This window comes from Fringilla coelebs (assembly GCF_963513975.1).
Source record: "Fringilla coelebs genome assembly, chromosome: 3".
NCBI classification, from domain to species: Eukaryota; Metazoa; Chordata; class Aves; order Passeriformes; family Fringillidae; genus Fringilla; species Fringilla coelebs.
This window is the reverse complement of record NC_140030.1, coordinates 70,116,212-70,132,455: the sequence shown is the minus strand read 5'-3', so window position 1 is coordinate 70,132,455 and position 16,244 is coordinate 70,116,212. Positions and strand designations below refer to the sequence as shown.

General features: G+C 40.2%; 1 protein-coding gene across 1 annotated transcript in view; it reads right to left on the bottom strand.

The window, feature by feature from the left end:
• Positions 1–7,952, bottom strand: part of NID1 (nidogen 1) — a gene marked incomplete at its 5' end in the record, with an annotated part of 43,108 nt that extends 35,156 nt beyond the window's left edge. The window contains 2 exons of the mRNA XM_084202533.1: positions 961–1,257; positions 7,746–7,952. Coding sequence (XP_084058659.1) covers positions 961–1,257; positions 7,746–7,952 — 504 coding nt within the window. The remainder of the gene's footprint in view (positions 1–960; positions 1,258–7,745) is intronic.
• Between the last annotated feature and the right edge of the window lie 8,292 nt (positions 7,953–16,244).

Here is a 16,244-nt window from a genome sequence, read left to right as displayed (position 1 = left end):
GACAGGCTACCCAAAACATAACAGTTATAACTTCTGTAGTGCTATAGAAGGCTATTTCATTTTCTTAAAATAACAGAAGTGATGTACTAGACTAAATAAAAAATTCTGTAAACAGAATGTTTGAAGTTCAAGTTTCATGTTACTCAAGTCATTTCCCACAGGAACACTCCTGCCTACTGTAGGAACCATTGGGACAGCACCTCAGATATCAGCGGCTCATTGCTATCAGGGTGCAGTATTGTTACTATAAACACAATGCTTGTGCCAAGTTCAGCAAAAGAAATGAGATGTTGACATAAAAAGATGTGCTAAGTAATGTTCTCATCAACTTTGATAACTATAATACAAACTTTATAATCAACTTTGATAATGGTATACAAAGTTATATATCCTTGCAGGATAGTACCTGCATGGTTTAAAAAGGGGAAAATTATTTGTGAATAATAATAAAAATAACCTTTAGCTGTTTCTTAAAGCAATACTAGCTACAAAACATGAGCGTTTTCTGAATGCAATATCATTTGTTCAAAATGGGCTTAAGATTCTACTAGTCCATATAGTTATCTGTTTTTACATAGTTTGATGTCAAAATTACTTAAGTCTTCTAAAAAATGCAAGCCAGCATGATTAAATTTCACAGAGGGAGGTCAGGATAGTGTGGTTCAGTTATTATCACAACACATTTAACATTCAAAGTAAGAGTCATTAGGAAACACAACTAAATCATCTATGTAGTTTCAAGCATTATCTTTTGAATTAATAAAACATTATTAAAATAAATCTCAAGTAAAAGCTCTGGAAACTCCGACTTTGCTGCAGCTTTTTCGACGATGATATACATTCTAACGTCTGCAGAATTAATTTAAACACATAGAAGGTCAAGCCTTCAAAGCAAAAGGTTACAGTTTTACACTTTAGAGTATGTGCCCAACATCACTTAAAGCTCTGATTGACATTCACCTTTTCTTCCAAAGCATGATCTTCTGGTGCCTGGAAAGGAGCCACAAGCTTCCAGGTAACAATAACAACACTGCTGGGATCAAAAGCAGTCTCAGGAAAACCTCTTTTGATATAGTCTGATGCAAGTTGCAAGACATCTGAGGATGAATCTTCTCTGTAGTACACATTTCCATGTCCATCTGTTGTGTCCAGGTCAGCCATAAAAGGAGCAATAGCCCCAAAACTCACTGGGAATTGACCAAGGTATCTTTCTTCACTTGAGGGTTCATTCACTGCAATAATCCCATTAGTGGCAATCTAATAAAAACATGAAAATTATAACACAAATACTGTTCATACAACTGTCTCCTACACATGTGCTCCAGATCACATTATTTTAATTTTAATTCCAGCAGAAATTGAGTCAAAAGTCAGTTTTGTATTTAAAAAGTAGCTGTGGTTTTTTAAGCTGGTGTGTTTTTTATCCCATGTCAGGAGTCTAGAGATTTCGGTTGCCCAAAATCAGAGATCAACTGTACAGATGGAACAGCCTTTTTTTTCCTAGATAAAGATTTTAGCTATTTTAATTTCAGACACCTATTGTCTCTTCTAACAGGGACATACATAACCTTCCCACCAATGCTTCAGAAGCTGATCGAATTTCTGAGCCAAGAATCAATTCACACATAGATGCTAAGTCAAAACAACTGCTCCATGCTTATATATTGCAATAGCCTGGGTAAAAGTCTTTTGGGAAGACATACAAACTTCTCTTTGCCTGGTCAGGGCTGCTTTAGTGTTCACTTTACTACAGCCACCCTCCTAGGAACTTCTCTGCTACTGTGCAAGGATTTCAAGCTGCTGCTCACTCCAAAGACATGCTGTGAGCACAGAGCACAGCTCTTATACCAGAAGCTATAGAGCCTAAGAGACAGAATTTCCACAGCAGATATAGGCCACCTATAAATTCCTTTATATCTGAGTGCCCTGACACAGTCTGATAGGAAAATGGATCTAATACTTGAAGGGGGTTGGAGGAAGGAATTTACACATGTAAGTGAAACTCTCTCTGCAAATGCATAGGTACTGGCTCAGGGAGACTCAACCCATCATTGAGATGAAGATTCACAGTCAGCCACCTCTGACTAAAACTGAGAACAATACATACATACACAGGTGCTAGGGCACATCCAAGTGTGACAGCCAAACTCCACTGGCAAACCAGAGCCAGCTCTCACACACACAAGCAGTGAGCAAGACTGCAGGTGTCAGGCCTTGAGGCTGTGCACAAAGTACTCACACAACAGCTTTTTGTGCCCGGCCCTTCCACCAGCTGTGTTAGGCACTCGCTCAGCCACATACAAATCCACCTTCAAGTCTTGGACTACCTGCTAACAAGACACATCTGACTACCTGCAGGCAGCCAGGTGCTCACTCTAGAGCTGCTGCCACAAACAGAAAGGACTCAAAATGGGACAGAAGTTCCAGAACTGCCACTATAAGCAATGAAATTAAGACTGCAATCTCCCACAGATTTATCTCACTCAAAAGGATTCTTGTAAGTCCAAGAAGAACAAACTGTTGCTGGATCTTTTTACACAGTCAAGATACTGTCAACATGATAAAATCTTTAAAAATGCCTAGAAGTGGGTCAGAATGGCTGCTGACTCAAACTCCAAGGCCACCTAGCCCAGTAGCCTGCCAGCTTAGAGATTCAGCAAAAGAAGACATGCACATACTTCTCCAGTGAGCCTCCAAGTGCATCCACCTCAAGGGATTCCCTGTGGTTTGACTGTTTTTCATCAGCAGATGTATTTGTTGAGTCTTCCCTTAACACATACAAACTCTATGCATCCACAAAATCCCTTAAAAAGGAACTCTAGGAATTTGTGACTCAGGTCTCTCCTACTTTTGTTTGTTTTCAGTCTGGCTTCCACCTTCATTTGATGGCCCTAATTTTTGTATGGGACATACAAAAATCCTACCCAGTCTCTCCCAATATGCAACTTCTCCTCCAGAATGAGGACCCCCAGCCGGCTCATGCACTCCCTAAGAGCTGTTCTTCTCTGTCTTTGATCACTCTGTCTCCACATATTTCTTCACCCTTTTCTACTCAAATTTGTAAACAAGGAGGCCAGTAGGAGACCACACATATTCTTCACAGAGAAACTGTGGTCTGTGCAAGCCCATCAAGGATGCTGGCTACTTGTGCCTTGGCAACATCTTTAAAATCTGGACCACCACTGCTGCTACACACAGTAAATCAGAAAAAAGTGTAGTATGAGAACTGATAGTACAGATGACTCCTCCACAAACACGAAACACCTATACCTTGAACTCTCCTTTGGCTATCCAGAGGGTCAGAGCATGTCACAGGTCAGTGGTCAGTCAGCTTGGTTTATAACTGGATAATGCTTATCACAAACCACTAGCTAAATTTAGCAAATAGTTCCCACAGTATATCAGAATTTATTTTAAAAGTGGCTTGACATACGCTGACTGTATTTTCTGCAAATGTACAATTTCATTTGTAGCTAGAGTCTAAAATACTAAAAAGATAAGATCATATAAAAAAATAGGTGAGTTAGCTTTATGCATGAACAGTATATCTAAGATAGATAAGCAGAAAATAATCTGTGCAAAAGTGGTTGGGAAAGCAGGTCGTTAGAAAGGCAGAGAAGAAGTTGAATATTGTGAAAATTTTTAAACTAGTCATTCATGACTTGATAGTGGCCACAGATGCTAAGGTGAGCTGTGAATCTGAGGAACAAAGAACTAAAAAGACAGCATGACTCATTACAAACCTTACAACTGGAATTGGACATATAAGAGAAATCTAGTCCAGGAAAGTTCCCAGAACTCCTACAACATCTGTACACTAGAAAATGCTTCATATTCCTGTAAAGCAAAGCTAAAACATGACGGAAAATAAAAATCCACCAATTACACTATACCACTGTAAGACAGGATAGAGAGTGGTGGACATTACAGTCTGTTTGTTAAGAACTTTTTGCAAAGAGAGGCACTCCCTCTTTAAAGTAATAAATTTAGTGGAAGTTAAAAGTTTTCCTTCTGCTTTCTTACATTTTTTTGTACACAAACAGCCCTACTCTCTCCTAAATCTTCTTGTGAGAGATGACTGGAGTTTGAGGTATTTTAAACAAATTCCATGCTGCTCATCAGATCTGGTGTGTGTAGATTTTGTGGCTTCATGATCCCCCATTTATGGCAGAGATTAAAACAGCATTAAAAGAAAATACAATCAGGAATAGTTAATACTGCAGAATAAAGAAGAAGCCAGAAGAAATGGCCCTCCTCTTTTCACCTCTTAGTGGCATGTGTCTAGCTATACCTTTCCTATTTGCTAAAAAATTTAATGTAAGAAGTAAATTTATTAAGGAGATGCAAACCCCATTTTTTAAACTTTTCAGCTTTAAATGTTAAGGGAACGTTTCTATAACCCAGAAAACATTTGCAAGCCATCACATGAAAATAAATAAACAAGCTGCTCAATTTGTGCTGTGATTTTTAAGGCAAAAAAAAAAAACAAACCTCACCAATAATGAAAAAAATATTTTCAGCTTTCAGATTCAACAATACATTTATATTGACAAAGACAGTGAATACTCCTTTAACTTCACCCTGCTTCTTTCAAGGTCCCAAACATAGATTTAAGTGTGAATCCCAAAACAAAGAAGTAATTTGGGGTAAGTACTGGGTTTCATCAAAACATCATTCGTGTCAAAGGGAAAGGGGGGAAAAGAGGCCTCAGGTGGGCGTTGTCTAAGGACAAGCTTTAGAGTAGTCTTTCCTTTTAGGGTATAACACTATTTAAATTGACAGGAACTAACATAGATGTATTTTTAGCATGTTAAACTTCTGGATTACACACATAGTTAACATACATTTGTGGTTTGTAGCAGAACCAATAACTCACATACACAGCTATAGGTCCACCTTGAAAACCAAGTGAGAAGGGGAATTCAGAGTTAGGAGTATTTCTGTTAAAAAAAAATATATCTCTGTATGTACAACAAAAAATTAAAGTTTCTAACAAATGAGGCACTTTTTCCCTGTTCAATGACTAGGCATTTTATGGACTTGAATATTTTGGCATAAAAAAATGTTTAGAAAATTTGAATTTATTTTTATAACGAAGTGACAGTTGACTTAAAGCAACAAAGCTTTCTAATACAAACATGACCAACTATTAATTTAAGAAGTTAATAAAAGTAAGGATTAAAAAAATTGAACCAAGCCTGCATTAGAGGTTCCTCAATTCTTTACTAAATGGAGGTAACCCCTAATCCTTCAATTTTTCCACACCAGTAAGTTTTAGTGCAAACAGAAAAAGCCTTAATAGAAGCGTGCTATTAAAACAAATAGAATAGTATGGGTTAGTGATAGACTTCAACGCTATAAATCTTACAAACAAATGCACCATATTGAAGATTACAATATGTGGAAGTCTGTTTCCACTTATATGAAATAAAAGTGCTCTCTTCTGTCTGTGAGAGAAGATTTTGCTGCCAGGGATTTTATGACAACCTGGTACTAAACAACCACTTCACAGAATGCTTTGCCTTTCTATTCATGTGTGCAGCTAACTTAAACAACTCAGCTTCTCAACTGTTAAAAAAGATAGAAAGAGAATCCACATAAAATTTCTACATAAAATTATGTGCACTAAATGTAAATTGTATCAGCTTGATAATATTTACCACCAATTAGCAATACATTGGAAGCTCCAGCCAAGCAAGATCATAGAGCTTCATAAATACACATTGCAAATATACAATAAAAATGTGTATTGTGAAAATGCATTAAAAACTGCTCAGCACATTTCCTTAACAGGTACACTTCTCCTCTCCCTACCCCTATGAAGTTTGTACTGTGCTTCTGTTCTGCAATCCTTGTGCCAGATTCAGTGCAAGAAGAAGCCTCTGCATAGTGTACAGACTGATACTGAAATGACATTCATTAAAACTGCCCATTCTTAGTACTGAGAGAACCTGGCAGAGCCCTGGAAGTGATTTGGAAATAGACTCTATATGGGTATTCTTCCAGACAAAAACTAATTAGAACTGTTCCTTTTTGAGGGCGGGACAAGTAACAGGGCCATTAAACCAAAGAAACCTAGACTAGTTAATCAATTTACTGCTCTTTGAAAACTCTGTCCTGCCTCTGTCACTTACCTGACATGCTACTTGTTATCTTTGCTTCTCTGTGGCTGAATATACAGTCCACTAACTTTCAATAATATGTTTGTGCTTTTAAAAGTGTATTTTTTACTTGGTTTCACTAATCAGTGACCAAATAGAGTACAGAAGGCAAGACAATGAACTAAGGGTCAAACTGAAGTCTGAACTCTCCCTAATACTTCATTTCAGTCAGCTTCAGTGAACAACACCCGTTTTCCATACAAGCATGACCCAAATCCCTCAAAATTATAGATTCAGATATGACGTCAGGATTTATCTAAGTAGTGGCAGTATGGACAATGAAAAGGAGTGCAATTTAAGTGTCAGTACTAATACACCTCAGTGTAGCATAAACAAGTTATATCTTCAGTGAATACCCATGAAACAGACTCAAGTGCATGGGAATACATCAAATTTTGTATAAGTACATCAAATTTTGAATGACTACAATCACATGGAGCTCTAGTTTCCCAAGTGTCTCCATGTAGGTTAATCCACTGAGTTGCCTCTTAGATCCATGATACTAAACCACACTGCTTTATCTGGCCAGGGAGATGAGATTACATTTACCAGATTATTACACTAAACACATTGTGCCTTCCCTACCAAAACCCTTCTAAACATGCTACTCAGCATGTTCAATTGCTAGCCTGGGGCTTAAGGGGAAAGAGGCAATGATAAAGTCTGCACTACCCTTGCAGTGTTCTGAAGACATGGTGCCATTTTAAACTGTTCTCCTTATGGCTGCTTTTGAGCAGCTCCACCCCAGACAATCTGTTTTCAATCCCACCTTCAAATACTGAACACCCTCCATTAGCTATAAACATGCACACACCACTCTGGGATGCAGATTCAGCTGTGAGACATACACACAAGGCTGAGATGTGCTTGCAGCCCAAAGCCTGCAATTACTATGGATATGGACTTCCTCCTCTTTGATCACTCTTACTGTCTCCACATATTTCTTCAACCTTTTCCACTCTATAAATTTGTAAACAAGGAGGCCACACATATTCTTCACAGAGAAATTATGGCCTGTGCAAGACCATCAAGGATGCTTTAAGAGACTCCTAAAGCAACGAACACCTGAGAATGCCCAAGACATTAAGGAACAGAAAGTGCTTAGAGGTGCAAGTCTCCCAGGGCTTAGAGGTGCAAGTCTTCGACAGGTTAGGCTGCTGGTTAGACACCCCATTTCAGTTTTGTGACTCTGGCATGCCCAAACACACAAAGCAGACCACAACGAGGATGTTTCTGAGCTGAACACTCTGTATGAGCGCAGAAAACGCCTGGGGGTGGCATTCACCCTGGTTAATCGATTGCATTTTCTTTGCCCTCCTACTATCAGTTGCACTGTCTCCCAGCGGATGCTGTGCGCCACGAAGAATCTGCCCCGGCCACAGGGTAAGAAGGGAATTAACACGGCCCCGATACCTGACTGAACACAACTGGAGCAATTAAGTTCTTTGGACCGTCCTCTGACCTCGGCACTCACACAACCCACCCGGAACCCACAAGTACCACGGCGCACCCGCCCAAAGCTCCCCGAGGAGTCCCCAGGAGCGGTTCCGACCCGCCGGTAGCCAAAGGGGGCCCCACACTCACATAGAGGGAGCGCACGGCCGCGCCGTAGAAGCGCAGCGCCGTGCTCAGCTCCAGCGCCGCCGAGTGCACATCGTCCCCGGGCTCCAGCGCGGTATCGCCGCGGTCCTTGCCGTGGGGCAGCAGCGCCAGCGGCTCTGCGGGCAGCGCCAGGACGGGCAGCGCCAGGGCCAGCAGCGCCCAGCGCGGACAGCTCGGCGGGGCGCGCATCCCGGCGGCTCCCGGCGCCTGCGGCAGCGCCGTCCCGCCGCTATAAGCGCGGGCAGCGGGGCCGAGCGGGCGGGGGGGCCGCGGCCAATGGCAGCGCGGGGCGGGCGGAACAGCGGCCCCGGGACCCCGCTGAGCCTCCCACAGCCCGAGCGGGGCTCAGCAGCGGGATCGGCCACGGGGGTCGCTCCCGGCTCGGGGCTTTGCCCGCGGGAGCAAAGCGGGGTCCGCGCCGCCCGCGGGGACCGACCCTCGGAGCGCTCCGGGAGCGCGGGGATGGAGACGCTCAGCCGCTTTCGGGATCAGTGTCGCTTGTGGGGCGCGAAACTCGCGAAGCTAAGTCGGTGCGGGGTCGTAGGCATCCGGCAGATGCTTTCAAAGCACCACGGCTCTCCGCCAGGGCCAGTGGGGTTTCTGCGTTAGTTTGGAAAATGTGTGCTCAAAGTGACTCCAGCAGCTGCAGTACTTCCCAACAGCCAGAGCACCGAGACCAAATATCAAAATCAACATGAAACAAAAATATGAATCCCCATGCTGTCTTCTGAAATAATTTTGATACCGGGTGCTCAGTGTCGGGGGAAATGAATAAATGCATTGGAATGTGTTTCACAAGTTAACACCGTCCATGTCAGAATTGTATTTGGCTGTAAAATAAAACTAAAAAATAAGTCTAACAAATCCACAAGCAAAAAATTGCTGTTGATATGAAATATAGAGAAAATAAATATGGTATATGTAAATATATTACTTCTGACTATGTCTTCTTGTTTTATAGCATAGTCCTGCTCCCTTGGAAAGCTCAGAAGCAACTGAAGAATAGTTATATTTCATATATTTTTCCTAAAGCGACCAAGTGAGGACAGCTGTATTTAGGGATTAAATCTTGGCCAGTAAAGAATATGCTGTGATATGTCCACAGAAGGTTTACAGCAGATAACCATCTGAGGAAATGCAGCCAAAATTGTGCCCACAAGTTTTTTGCATTGCTTTTTACTTTAAATGCCTGCACTTTTTTTTTTTCCTAGTAAGAAAGTGTGATTTTGCATTTGGCAAATTGCAAGAGCACAAGACATTCCTGGGTAGAGCTATAACCATGCCAGCCTAAAGGGGAAACACATCTAGTCACCATTATTAGTAACATCTATTTACTATTGTATTCTGTATGTCAGTGAAAACAGTCACTGAGACAAAGTAGTGTGGAGGTCCGGGAGGAAGATGAGTCTGCTCTCCTTGAGATACTCACTGTACCTCCACCTGCAACTTCCTTCCATATTTTCAGAGCCTCTAAGACAGTAACTGGTGGATTCAAGGAATCTGTGGCTTTATATATCCAGGAATATGTGGTTAACCACTCCCACAAAGCAGCCTTTTGGCTGGATCACCTCCATATCTGAGCACAGACACACATACAAAGATGACTCAACATCCACCTAAGGTATCTGTTTCCTCATTTGACAAATCAGTACTTAAACGCAAGCCAACTGCAAGATCTTACCCACGCTGTATGTGTGCACTGGCATACCACCAGCTGCCTTCATCACAAAATCATCTTCCTATTACAAAACTGCCCCCCTATCATAAGCTCATTTCCAAATTTGCAGAACCTAAAGGTTCTTGTGCTTGTGCAACACAGCTCCATAGCAAAGAGAAAGATGGAATTAGAAAGACTAACACAAACACATTCACAAGAGCATAATTTCTGTTAGGCTTAATGTTTTCCACAGCCACATTTACTACAACAGTGAGACTCAATGAAAGGAAAATATAAGCCAAACAAGAAGAAAATCCTGAGGGGGTAACATTTTCCTGTTGGATTTACATGGTTTCCTTGTATTATGTCCAAAATTTGAAGAACAAGGACCACTGGGAAGGTAGAAACTTAGTGTAGTAAATTTGAAATAGATTTGAAGGCTCAAGAGTAAAGTATCTTCATCTGCATGTTTAAAACGGGTAATAGCCATGTTAGGATAAACCCTTTGTCCATTAGTCAGCATACTGAGATTGTTTAGTCTATACTTACCTTAAGAGGATTGCAATGTTTCTGGTTTAGTTGCAAGTTTACTTTCTATACAGCTCCCACTGTGAGGAGTTTTAAGCATTGTTAGTTCTAAGACAAGTAAATAAATTTCCAGTTGTCCTTTCTAGCATCTTCAGCAAGGACCTAAAAATGGGATGGAAAAGCATGTTTGCTTATATTGTAATTAATTGGGAGATATTAATTGGTAATTCCAACCAGAGTGGAGAGTGCAAAGGACTTCAGCAAGATTTAAAAACAGAGGGAAAGTATTTAAATGCAAACTGGAATGTCCCAATTGAGAAAGACCTTCCAGAAAGTCTTTCATAGCTCGTAAATACCAAGAACTTCACATTTCCATTACACAGTAAATCAGATATGGCAGCAGTTTACAAAGCAACAGTATTCCCTGAGCAGCCACTGAGATCCTGTACAACAAATGAGCTGGGTTCATTTTGTTACAAGGAGGTGACATTTTCTAAAGGTGTATAATGACCCGGCTTTTCCAGAGATTGCTTGTGAGATCAGAGGTGTCACAGAAAATTCTCCACTGGAAAGAATTCAGACTGAAACCAAAAATAAAGATCAGGGGACAAAAGGAAATTGCTAAAGAATTGAACATATGTACTTGATTAAATTATAATGAGGAGATTTGATTAAGATCATGCTTCAAAGATATGTATCATCTTCAACTCAAATATCTGAAGAGTGATACCAAACAGATGAAGGAATTAAATGGGTGAGTTTGAGGATTACAGGTGACTAGGACATTGAAACAACTAGAAGAAATAACTAAAGAAACCATGTATCAGCAAATGCTTCCTAACTATGGGGTTTATTTTCAGATAAATCATAGATTAGGCATAGTGGAAGCAGAATGATAGAAATCTTTGAGAAGTCCACACTAGGTTGATCAGATCACTAAGCAATAGACCTTAAGGAATAATTCTGTATTTAACAATGAATTGAGACAGTCCAACAGATCTGACTTGAATTTCTATGTTCATACAGTGCTAAAATAGCTCGCAGATATACACACACACATATTTGAGAATTTCACTGCCTAAATGTGAGATTTGGAAAAGGGGGTACAGATATGGAGAAGCCTGACCTTCTCAAGCCCCTCCCCAGGTTTCCTTAACAGAGAAAACAGAGCTAGTGTTCTCTTTGCTGGCATGACTGGAGTAAGGAAAGTAATGCCCTGGGCCTCCCATGAGGATGTTCTGCTGTCCAATGACAACAAAGCATTTTAGCGGATGGATCAAAGGACAGAGTAACCCTGTGGTCATAAACTGGAGAGAACTGAGTATTTGGGATACTGGCAGGAAAGAATAGTACTGAGGTCTGCTGAGAAGGAGCATTTTTTAGAGAGACAAGGTCATGGGAATCAGAGAGTCACAAGCAAAGGCAAAGCTCACAGGAAGATCATGGAGTGCACATCATAAATTTAAATCACTCCATCTTAGAACTTATGTTCATTGTTCACTAGAGTGGAACACAATGAGATTCTTTCTGTAACTCTACATGAACCAGTATCACCAGGCACGGCACTTAACTCTGGAGCATCTTCCAAAAAAGTGCATTTTGCAGCAGAATTTTCTACAGAAAGAAACTAATTCTGAGGCACTCTTAGATGCTTTTGAGAAGAAGTTCACATGAATGGTGATATTAATTCTTGGCCTCTGCATTAGGGCAGAGTCTAGAAGATTGTAGAATCCCTCTTTTTCTCTCATGCAGAGCTATTGCAGGGCAACAAAAGGGCAGCAATTCTGCAGGACAATCTTCTTGGAAACTCATATCCTGTTCTGGAGAACAGCTGGGCAAGAATGGGAAGGTGTTAACACTTGGCCAATGACCTGGTCAGTACAGGAGAGCTACACTGCTGTAATACAATGGTACACAGCAGCAGCAGATTCCTGCCCCTGAGCAGGGCAAGGAGCATTAGAGAAACAGAAGTTCTTAGACCCTTCCTAGGTCTGGTCCAAGGAGACACTTTGTATTTCTGGGGTTCTCTTAATTTATTTCTATCTCTCATTATTAGAGTTGGTAACTGTATTAGCAGAGGACAGAAAAAACCTCAGATAGGAATTAATACTTGTAGAGAGCCATGAACACTTTTTTCATCCCAATTTAATATTTAGGAAAAAATCAGATGGAAAATGGAACAGAAAAATATCAGCAGTGTAAAATGGCTAGACAAAAAAAAGTAGCCTTACAATCTTCCCACCTGACATGTAGTCATATGAAAAATATTTCTTCTTTTTAATATATATATTTTCAAAAAATCCTTCTTACATCCTAATGCTTGATCTCTTTCAAGAACAGATTGTTTAATCCAAGAAGAATTCTAGAACTTCTCTGTAGTAAGAGAGAATTGTAACAGGGCCAGAGAATATATAATTAGTCTTCTATTTAAATATTCAGCTCAGCAGTAACTACTACATCTACTCCAACTCTTACTGTTTTGTTATTATCTAAAAGTTTTTGCTTTATGCCATAAAAGTCTCCAAACAGACAATAAAAATTAATTCAGACTTCTAAAAAATGCAGCGAAGACAGGAAGACAAAATATACAGTCATTTTCTCATACACACAAAAACCAGTTACAATATGAAGGAACATTGTTTTTCAAACAATGGGAATGGGATACGGAAAACCAGTTTGAATGGGACAGGAAGACAGCTATGGAAAAGGTATCATTTACCACCTATCTTCTCCAAGACTAAAGAAATAATTACTCTGACCCATGATAATTGTGTCAGATTTTGGAACAGAGATATTACACAGAGGTAAAACACATATCCTTGTAGTCTGGCGAAGTATTTAGTATTGTACTAGTATTTAGTACATCCCAAGTTAAACCACTGCTTCAGATTGAATGTGCACCCAAACCAAAGGCAATGATACATGTTGTATTCTCTTTTATGTGGCATCCAGATTTTGACTGTGAATTTCAGGTGCAGATGTAACACATTAAAAATAGAGACCACACTGAGTCTCAACAGAAAAGCTTTTAGATGGCAATCAGAAAGTAAAGAGAGGCCAAGCACAGATCTGATGCTTGTGGTGGCTGGAAATTCTCTAACAAATGGTTACATCCTCAGCTTTTCTACAAACATTCAGAAAAGCTACTAAAGTCTGAAACACTGAGTAGCTTCCTGTGAAGCTACTCTCTCACATCAGCTTCTTGTGTCTGCAGAGCCAGCTGCCAGCCTCACAGAGCCTGGCTCTGCCTGGATTTTCTGCCTGCTAGAATAATATATCTTGCAACAATTGCCATTTAGAAAGAGTATATGATTTCTCAGATGGGTTTAAATGTTCACAACAAAGACACTTAACCTGTTTTCCCCCATGATTATTGAATGATGTTTTTTACAAGGAAAACGTCTTATATGTGAAACTGATCTTTCTGGAGTGGAAACCATTGCCTAAGTTAGTAAAATTCACTCAGGAGAATCTATCATTACCTTAAGTGACTGTGAGTAAAACACAGAAATTGACTTTCATTCAGGATAGGTGGTGCGGTGGTGCAGCAAATGCCAACAGTTTTAATTACTGCTTTTTACAAAAGGACCAGATAAGGGAAGAAATATTTAATCAGTAGAACATCTATTCTCATAAACTGCATGGTTTCAAAATTACGTTGTGGTTTATCCTTACATGTAGATATATCTGTGAAAGCCCCGCAGAGAGGAAGAACAAAGTTTCCCATAATTCCATGCTTGGCTAGATTGAACACTAGGTATTAATGTTTCCTTTAATGAGGTTGCTTGTAAATGTTTTCATTTTTGGTTAAGGTCTACTAGGAAAGAATATTCCTCCATCCAAATAGAGGATGTAAACATTTCCTGATGTCTCCTGGTCAGCTGCTCAAGGTTGGCTACACCAAAGGTTTTTTGCCATCAGGAATCCAGTCAGCACACCCCAAAGCTTCCTACAAGTTACTGAAATTTGGCTGTGAGCTTAAAATAATTTTCTGAGGGGGGGATGTGTGTGCTTAAATGCAAAACTTGCCTGAGAATGGCTGAATCATAACCTTAGACTCCAAGAACATTGTCAACAGGCAAAATTTTAGAGCAACAATTCTGCCAGTCACTCCACACAAAATGGTAGTAAAAATTGGTGGATATCAATTCAATAGTTTCATAGTTTATTTTTTTAATTATTTTAATCCTTTTTTTCTTCTTCATAGGTTTTCCAGTGTCTTGAATTGAAATTTTAGCTATGAGGTGATATAAGTATAATAATTTATTCTTAGATTAGACATGTGTGAATTCAAGAAACTGACTGTACATTTTCAACCTGAAGACCTAATTTGTGTGCTTGGAGGCAAGTTATGTTTAAAATGTTGGACATAGCACATGTAGATGGCTGTAACACCACAAACATTTCAATGCTGAAAGAAGATTTTTTTTTGCTACTTTTCTAAACTGTGTAAAGACTGTGAACTTTACCCTGACTTGAAACAGTCCAGATTCAAAAAGACCCAGGAGTAATTCCATGAATTACAGCTGTTTATTCTTTCTGACCCAAGGACTTATATTGCTGTTCACTTCACTTGGAATCTGCCTACTAACACAAGCAATGGCCCACTCATATCTTCCCAAACAGAGTTTAGTGTTTTAGAGTAGGATGTAACACTATAGTTTTGCCACAGAACAACAATAAAACACAGGGATCTGCACTAAAGTCACTCAGCACAGAAACAATTACATTGCCCCTAGGAAAAAAACAGGCATGATTTGCAAACCCTGGGATTGATGCAATAACTTATTCACTGGAGAAGTGACAGGGTGAGAGCACGAAAAGCCTTTTCTACAGGAGGTTGCTGGAAACAAACTCCTTGTGTAGTCTACACTCCCAGCTGAGAGAGGGACAGAGGGTGCTCCCTGAGGCCAAGTATCAAGGACTGGATTGTGTCCAAACTACTAACCCCAGACCTCACTGGAGTGTCCACCCTGCAAAGCATTTAGTCCTCAATCTCTGCTGGGCTGCTGCAGCCCTAAGACATGTCTTTTTTCATTCTTCCCCCCTTTCCTACTCGTGTTCAGTGTGTCTGAAATAAAATGAACCATTGCAGAGACCAGCAGTGGTTTAGTGAAAGCACAAAACTGAGGGTGTGTCACACACCAAAGCCTGTGACATGAGGCAATGTGTAGGTATTTAAAGTTGCAAAGCCTTTGAGCTAGCTCTGGAGGATGAGATGAGAAACGGCAAGAACAAAGTCTGGTCATGGCTTGTGTCTGCCTTTTGAGCGTGGTCCTTGGAGCAAACTGTTGCCAGACCACTCTGTGTTTTGTCATAGAAAGAGCCTTTTGGAGTGGGCAGGAGATCAGCTAACACTTGGGCAGCTCGGATAGTCAGGTGTTCAGTGCATGAGGGAGATACTTAGCTGTATCTCGTTTACAAATACAGACATACCTGTGCACTTGCAGTCAGAGGCAGGTTTCTAAGCTTGCCAAGGTGGAGAAACAGCAAGACTGTTACAAAAAAATGTAACAGCTACATCAACTCAGCAAAAAAATGTAAATGCTACATTAGCAAACGAAAGGTTACCAAAGCCTTTTCAGGTAATTGCTGGTTCTTGCTCTGTGGGCACTACTGGGCCTCCAACTAGATGACCTCACCTTTCCTGCCTTCTGTCCCTTGAGCTCTCTAAATCCACTGTTAACATCCTCCTCCTTTACCTTTCCCCCACAAGGGCCTTTAACTCTGTACTGGTTATCTGTATCTTAGTTTCCTTCCTTATCGTTTTTTCAGAAGAGTCTTTTTATTAACCTAATGGGATCTTAGGGCTGACCCTCTTTATGGCTCATTGACCAGTTCTCATTCCTTGAGTTCTTTCTCAGAAAAACTCATGCCTGTTTCCCTTTAATTGTAAATCTTTTATGATTCCCTCAAACTTCCTGCATGAAGAACATTTGAATGTTTTCCAGCAGCACAGATCTTTCAAAGTTACTCAGTTGCACAGTTCTGCCAGCACGGGTTGTACTTATTTACAAGTAAGGCCACTAAACTTGAAGAAGTAACTTAGGAAAGAAAAGGTATTATCCGAAACAAAACTATGTCTGGTCCTTAATTCTCTGTTTTTCCTTGAAATAGATAATAATTATTATTTTTTGATTTTATGTATTTAATGCATTTGTCCCTTAAAATGCTCATCGTATCCAGCAACACATCCATCTTTCGAGCCATTAAATACAATAAAAAATTGTCATTTAGACACCCTTATTCAACTTCTCACAGCTTGTATAGTCTGAAAATAATTGGAGATTAAATTG